The 8,319-nt window shown below is 39.7% G+C and overlaps 1 protein-coding gene across 2 annotated transcripts in view; it reads left to right on the top strand.

The window, feature by feature from the left end:
- AP1M2 (adaptor related protein complex 1 subunit mu 2) overlaps nucleotides 1–8,319 on the top strand; it is a 46,959-nt gene that overhangs the window by 16,709 nt on the left and 21,931 nt on the right. For both annotated transcript variants that reach the window (XM_015820642.1, XM_015820641.1), the window contains exons 3-5: nucleotides 1,639–1,706; nucleotides 3,291–3,421; nucleotides 4,363–4,510. In XM_015820642.1, coding sequence (XP_015676128.1) covers nucleotides 1,639–1,706; nucleotides 3,291–3,421; nucleotides 4,363–4,510 — 347 coding nt within the window. The remainder of the gene's footprint in view (nucleotides 1–1,638; nucleotides 1,707–3,290; nucleotides 3,422–4,362; nucleotides 4,511–8,319) is intronic.

Genomic DNA, 8,319 nt, shown 5'->3' with positions numbered 1-8,319 from the left:
GGTAAGCTGCTGCAAGAAGATTGCACAGACTGACTACAAGCAGCGGCATGACAAAGTAGCAACAATGGTGCATTGGAAGATCTGCAAGAAATATCATTTGCCTGTAAGCAAAAACTGGTGGGATCATAAAATAGAGAAAGTCATAGAAAATGATAAAATTAAACTGCTCTGGGACTTCAGAATTCAAACAGACAAGCACTTGCAACATAACACCCCAGACTTAACAATTGTCGATAAGAAAGACAAAAAAGTCTGGATAGTGGACGTGGCAGTGCCTGGAGACAGTAGAATAGACGAGAAAGAACTGGAGAAGATAACAAAATACAGAGACCTACAAATAGAAATAGAAAGACTGTGGCAAAAGCAAGCAAAGGTAGTACCAATAGTAATAGGCGCCTTGGGTGCAATCCCAAAACAACTGGAGCACCACTTGAACACCATTGGCATTGACAAATTCGCTACTAGTCAATTGCAAAAGGCGGCCTTACTAGGAACTGCTTCCATCTACGACGATATCTGTAATACCATCAAACATCCACATCTGCCTATCCCAGGTCCTGGGTAAGGACTCGATAGGTAGACAAAATGCCAAATCCAGTCTGAATATCTGGCTGACTGTGCGATGATCCATAATACTAATACTAATACTAATACTAATACTAATACTAATACTAATAATAATAATAATAATAATAATAATAATAATAATAATAATAATAATAATAATATAAAGTTGGAAGGGACCTTGGAGGTCTTCTAGTCCAATCCTTTGCTCAGGCAGGAAAGCCTATACCATTTCATACAAATGGTTGTCCAGTGTCTTCTTAAAATCTTCCAGTGTTGGAGCATTCACAACTTCTGGAGGCAGGTTGTTCCACGAATTAATTGTTCTGTCAGGAAATTTCTCTTTAGTTCTAGGTTGCTTCTCTCTTTGATTAGTTTCCACCCGTTGCTTCTTGTCCTGCCTTCAGGTGCTTTGGAAAATAGCATAGATTCATTTTTGCAAAAGAAGTTTAATGCTTTTGTAAGTATGGCTGGGTTAACATATTGTAGTCAAATATGGTTCAGTGAATATGATGTAAATGGCTATGCTCACATAGCATACTAAACCAAGTGACCCCTTTTTGGGAGTATTATACAAACCTTATCACTATAGATACTTAACAAATGTATTCTTTCTTACATGTTAAGAAACTAAGAAGTGATTTCTAGTGCAAGCCTCACACTAACCCACCTCAAAAAGAGAAAAAGGATAAAAATAATTTTAACATAAGGAGTGAAGAACTTGCTCTATATAATCCATGCCATTTTAAAACTAAACTTTCCTGCTTTTTCTGTGAGTTTGAAAATGCCTCCACACATTGAACATATTTGTATCATACTAAGGGAAACATTTGAAAAGTACATAAGTAGAATTATTGATCTTACTATTTGCAATAAGCATGTTTATGCACCTGATAAACATAGATCAACAGAAGTGCCTTTTTTCCTCAGTAACACAGCTATGCATGCCTATCAACTAACCATTGTGCATTATATGCAGTTTTGTCCTTTGTGTTAGTATTCTTTCTATAATGCAGGTGTCTAGTGTAACTGTCTATATATGTCTTTTACCTTTGTCCTTAATCTTTCATATAGTGGTGGCCATCACCATGAAGAATGCCAATGCCTCACTGGTATATTCCTTTCTCTATAAAGTGGTTGAGGTATGTAGCCTTTCTCAAACATTTAGGACACTAAGGATAAAATGTTCTTTCACACTTCAGAAGGAAAAAGGAAGTTGCCATTCCTTAACTTTTTTGCTGCATTTTCCTGTTTACTCGGATTCTGAATTCTATTCAAATCTGGGAAAATAGGTTATTTACATGCAATTCAATTATTGCTTGCCTATAATCACACAAGATGACCTTATAGGAAGGTTCCTATGTAGAGAAGGTGATCCTTCATTGACTAGGAACTGCCCAGAGTTGGTTATAAAATGAACAGCTATATAAATGTATTGAATAAAAATAAATGTGTCAGCCTTGGTCAGTTAGAAAATAAAGACCAAAGAATCCATTTTTATCAAAAATAGTTTACTAAAGCCAAGTGATTACAGTGTAGCTAAGCCAGATCTAAACTTTCATGCCCAAAGCAACTTTTCCCATCTTCCCCCCTCATTATCTCCAATTATTATCCAATTACATTTAGACAAATTGTTATGGTATTAGTTGCTGGCTTGGCAGGCTGGAAGCTGTTTCATTCCATGATGTGATCTTGGAGCAGCCGGTGGTTCTCACCGGATGGCAAGATGAATAGTTTTGATTTCCCTTATGCTAGCCCTCTCATTATCCCATCCCCAGCTCCCTTGCCCTGTTATGTATGGCAGATTGGCATCTGGTGAAGCATGGCTGACGCAACAGCATGGCAGTCAGACAATATGATAGAATCCATTTCAAAGATTAGCACCAAGGATCTGAATAAAGATAGATTAGCAGTCAAGCCCACAGCGAAAGACATTTTCGTTCACCTTCCATTCATTACTTCTCAACAATTTACAAGATATATTTTTGACTGAATATTTTAAGACATCATCAGCATGAATAACAGCTGATTAGCTAGACTAGTGAACAGTGAGGAACCTACAACTAAAGCAATTCATTATTCAAAAGTATTCTGTTTTTCTTTCAGCAACCTTCATTCTAGCAAGGATTTTCAGTTTTCTTTCACATCTACATGTAATTTATTTACTTCTAGTACAAAAGCATAGCAGAACATCCTTTACATCAGAGATCTCCAACCTTTCAGGCACCATGGGCCGGTTCTGTGGAGAGAGTGTGTGTGGACCGGAGGGCGTGTGGTTGTGTGTGCTGCCTGCATCCCATGGATGGGGCTTTGCTTGTTTGTGCGGACCGGTTGCTGGCATGTTGTGGCCCATGGACCAAGGGTTGGAGACCCCCGTTTTACATAGAGAAGCAGGCATAGTGGAATTAGAACACTCAGTTTAGTGGACGTTCTGGATAAGAGCATATCTTAACAGAAGTTTGGGGAATAGAGCTTGCAGGACCTAAGGCTAGACTGAATGGAGGTTACTTCACCCAACTTTACACTTAGCCTTTTTTAGAGTCTCCTCCCTCCCCCCGTGAATAGTTTGACCTGAGTCCTTACCTGTTATCTTTTCCCAGTTCTATGTACAAAACTGGACATTCCCGAAGAGGCACTTGAGCCAAGCAATCAGAATTCTGGAAACTTAACTACAGGTTAATAATATCTTCAATCCTTCAGTATGAAATCCATTCTATCCTTGTCAGGTTTTTTCTGAATACTTCAAGGAGCTGGAGGAAGAGAGCATCCGTGACAATTTTGTCATTGTGTATGAGCTACTGGATGAGCTAATGGACTTTGGGTTTCCTCAGACGACAGATAGTAAAATTTTGCAGGAGTAAGTAATCTGCTTACTTGTTCTTCCAGGATCTGTATGTTTTTCTGCTACTGTTCAGGATTTTAAAAACTGTACATGTTGTGGTGAAACAAAATTCCAACATGCATAAAATTCTAGGTGTTCAGTTTAGATATTCATAATTACATTTTTCAAAGATCACAGAAAGGGACTCCTAGATGACATCTGCCAGCATTTCAAATTTAAAATTAGTTTGATCCTGGAGACAATTTTTTTCTCGTATCTTTCTTGGGTTACTACATTTTAGCTTTGCCAAGTGTTCCACTTAGGTCCATCTGAACACAGATCGCCCTTGGGGGCAACATTGAAGCAAAATTTGAGGAGCTCTCCCAGTCTCTTGGCAGCAGGCCCACTCCTTCATATTTATTCTTTCAACAACAACAACAATAATAATAATAATAATAATAAACCCTTTGTTATTGCTTTTAATTTTCTTTATGGTTCTAAATTCATTTTATGCTCCAAGCTTTCTAATTCTCTTTCTGCAGTTATTCATGACTTATAGGTACCTCTCCTGGGTGATTACGCCCTATTCCATTTCCTGTAACTCTGAGTTCAGTCAAAACTCCCTATGAATCCACAATAATGTCTGCTTTGTTTTGTTATCGTTGGGGTGAAGCATTATGCAATTGAACTTCTGATATCTTACTTTCAATAAGTTCCCAATCCTCCTATTCTTCCTTTGACTTAATTCATCCCCATTTCTATCCGTGGGGTCCCATCTCCTGTTAAACAAGGTTTATTTGAAATCCTAATGTGCATGTATAACTAGGTTCTAGCTTTTTTGTCAATACCCTTCCCCTCCCTGCCTACCTGAAATGCAGTTGATATTTTGATGCTACTCCAGACAGCAAAATGTATCTGAGACAAGCTATACTGTAGTTGGATGTTTGATCAGGAAGAATTCTTTCACTGTATCATAGGTACATCACTCAGCAGGGCAACAAACTGGAGACAGCTAAATCCCGGGTTCCAGCCACTGTCACGAATGCAGTCTCTTGGAGATCGGAGGGGCTTAAATACAAGAAGAATGAGGTCTTCATTGATGTCATTGAATCTGTTAACCTGTTGGTGAGTCAGGCTTTGATTATTTGTGATAGAAGATTATATAGATCAGGTTTTTAGAAGCTTGGACATGATTGTGACAAATGCACAAAGCTATTTTGATGTGTGTAAGGTTACAAAAATAGTGAACTTTGGGTTTATGACCTGAACATGGTGACATATTTAAACACTAAGAATATACACATTACACTTTTTCAAGTACCTCAACTATCTTTATTAAATACAGGTACTCCTCAAGTTACAATTGAGCCCAAAATTTATGTTGCTGAGTAAAACATTTGTTAAGTGAGCTCTGCCCCATTTTATCACTTTTCCTGCCACAGTTGTTAAGTGAATCATTGCGTTTGTTAAGTTAGTAACATAGTTGTTAAGTGAATCTGGCTTTCACATTGACTTTGTTTGTCAGAAGGTCACAAAAGCTGAACATGTGACCCTAGGACATTGCAACCATCACAAATATGAACTAAGCATCTGAATTCTGATGCTCTAATGGTTGTAAGTGTGAAAAACAATCATAAGTCACTTTTTTCAGGGCCATTGTAACTTTGAACGGTCACTAAATGAACTGTTGTAAGTCGGGACTACTTGTAAAGTTTAATATATATAAAATAAAATCTTAGGTTATTTCATTAAGATAGCAAAACTGACATACTTGAAAAAATGTAGTCAGCATAAAATTTTATAAGGATGCCGTATGTTAAAGCAATGGTTTTAACTGAGCACTAAAAACCATGGAAAATTAGTTCCAAGAATGACCCTATGAAGCAGAGGAAGACTATCATTTTAGCAATGGACAGAAAAATGGAGAAGGATATATGATGTTATATATGTAATTTTATAATTATATAAACCTTATTAAATTTTAGAAAGAAAGATAAAACTAATAATAAACTAATATAAAGTAAGAAAGAAAAAGAAAGGAAGCAAAGAAAAGAAAACAATGCAAGAAAAGAAAAAAAGAAAAATAGAAAAGGAAAAAAGGTACAAAGAAATGGCTTCCAATATTATTTACAGCAGTTAAAATTTAGAAAGAAAGATAAAACTAATAATAAACTAATATAAAGTAAGAAAGAAAAAGAAAGGAAGCAAAGAGAAAACAAAACAATGCAAGAAAAGAAAAAAATTAAAAATAGAAAAGGAAAAAAAGTACAAAGAAATGGCTTCCGATATTATTTACAGCAGTTATAAGTACAATTTAACCTCTCTATACTTACAGTAAATAATAATAGAATAGAATAGAATAGAATAGAATAGAATAGAAGCTGGAAGGGACCTTGGAGGTCTTCTAGTCCAGCCTTCTGCTCAAGCAGGAGAACCTATACCAGTGATGGCGAACCTTTTAGAGACCGAGCGCCCAAACTGCAACTCAAAACACACTTATTTATTGCCGGGTGCCAGGTGGGCATGGCCCACTGGGTGGGCGTGGCTGTGGTGGTCATGGCAGATTGGGTGGGTGTGGCCAAGGTGGGTGTGGTCACCTCAATGTTGCTCATGGGGAGAGATGCCTGTGGGGGGTGGGCTGGGTTGGGGGAGATCCAGAGGGTCTCTGGCAGGTGGGGCGGAAGGCAGGAGGCTCGTCCTACGGGGTGAGGTGAGGCAGGGTGGGGGTGGTTGCTGCCTGACACCATCGGCCCCCGCACACAGAGGCCAGCGAGCGCATGGGGGTCGAAGGTGTCTGTCAGCAGCCACAGCCGACCGGCGCACTCTGGGGCTCCACAGCCCACCGCTAGCTGTTCAAAGAAGCCACCTCTGAGCTGGATGGCCGGCCGACAGCTGAGGAGGCGATGCAGTGGGTCATGCCAGGGAAAAGGAAAGCATGAGAGGCCAGGAGAGAGGGGGTAGGGAAACCAGCCGTGCCGGGATGCATCTGGCCATGTGGAACCTCGGCGAGTTAGCAGGAGGCTGGTTGAAGAGAGACGGTTATCATCTCCCGGGCATGGCACGCGTGCCCACAGAGAGGGCTGAGTGCCGCCTCTGACACACGTGCCATAGATTTGCCACCACTGACCTATACCATCTCAGACATGTGAATGTCCAGTCTCTTCTTAAAAATCTCCAATGATGAAGCACCCACGATTTCTGGGGGTAAGCTGTTCCACTAGTTGATTGTCCTCACTGTCAGGAAGTTTCTCCTTAGTTCCAGATTGTTTCTCTCTTTGATCAGTTTCCAACCATTGTTTCTCGTCCTTCCCTCTGGTGCTTTGGTGAATAACCTGGCCGCCTCTGCCTTGTGGCAGTCCCTCAGATACTGGAACACTGCTATCATGTCTCCCCTATTTCTTCTTTTCTTTAGACTAGCCAAACCCAAGTCCCGTAGCCATTCTTCATATGTTTTAGTCTCCAGGCCTTTGATCATCTTAGTTGCTCTTCTCTGAATTTTTTCCAAACTCTCAACATCTTTTTTGTGATATGGTGACCAAAATTGGCTGCAGTATTCCAGGTGTGGTCTTACTAGAGTTTTATAAAGCGGTAGTAATACTTTGTGTAATCTTGATTCTATGCCTCTGTTTATATAACCTAGGATTGTATTAGCTTTTTTGGTTGCTGCTGCACACAGCTGGCTCATAGTCAAGTGATCGTCCATTAGGACTCCAAGGTCCCTCTCACAGTTACTGTTTTTAAGCCAGGTGTTGCCCAATCTGTATTTGTACCTTTGGTTTTTCCTGCCTAAGTGTAAGACTTTACTTTTCTCTACATTGAAACTCATTTTGTTGGATAGGGCCCATTGTTCAAGTTTGTCAAGATCTTTTTGGATCCTGAGTTTGTCTTCTGGGGTGTTGGCTACTCCTGTCAGTTTGGTGTCATCTGCAAATTTGATGAGTTCCCTTTCAGTTCCTTCATCTAAGTAATTTATGAAGATATTTAAGAATACTGGGCCTAAAACGGAATCTTGTGGTACCCCACTGCTTACTTCTCTCCATGTGGATGTAGTGCCATTGAGGACTACTCATTGAGTACAGTTTGTTAGCCAGCTACAGATCCATCTGGTGGTGATGTTGTCTATTCCACTTTTTCCTAGCTTACCAAGGAGTAGGTTGTCGTCCACTTTGTCAAATGTCATACGGAAATTTACGTTTACTATGTCCACTGCGTTTCACTGGTCTACTAGTTTAGTTTAATGATGATGATGATGATGATGATGATGATGATGATGATGATGATGATGATGATGATGATGGAAGAGAACTTGGAAGTCATCTAGTCCAACTCCTGCTCAGGCAGGAAACCCTATACCATTTCAGACAAATGGCTGTCCAGTCTCTTTTTAAAAACTTCCAGAGTTGGAGCATTCACAGCTTCTGGAGGCAGCTTGTTCTACTGATTAATTGTTCTAACTGTCAGGAAACTTCTCCTTAGTTCTAGGTTGCTTCTCTCTTTGGTTAGTTTCCATCTGTTGCTTCTTATCTTGCCTTCAGGTGCTTTGGAGAATAGCTTGACTCCCTCTTCTTTGTGGCAACCCCTGAGATATTGGAACATTGCTATCATGTCCCCCCTCGTCCTTCTCTTCATTAAACTAGACATACCCAATTCCAGCAACCATTCCTTATATGTTTTAGCCTCCAGTCCCCTAATCCAGTGGTGTAGCATGGGTTGTCAGCACCCGGGGCAAGGCAAATAATTTGCGCCCCCTAACCCGTGGATTTTAGCACTCGAGTCTCTTCCACTAGATTAGTTAAAGAAACCCTTACCCCCTAAGCACATGTATTGTTTGTTATGAAAATACTGATGTAATTAAAGTAAAATGCATCTAAATACAAGTTTATTTTCAAACACTTTATTGAGTGCGAACATGCATTACACATTCTCCACATTTT

Source organism: Protobothrops mucrosquamatus, unplaced genomic scaffold (assembly GCF_001527695.2).
Source record: "Protobothrops mucrosquamatus isolate PMUCROS unplaced genomic scaffold, P.Mucros_1.0 scaffold1154, whole genome shotgun sequence".
In the NCBI taxonomy this organism is placed as follows: Eukaryota; Metazoa; Chordata; class Lepidosauria; order Squamata; family Viperidae; genus Protobothrops; species Protobothrops mucrosquamatus.
This window is presented reverse-complemented; position numbering and strand designations above follow the sequence as displayed.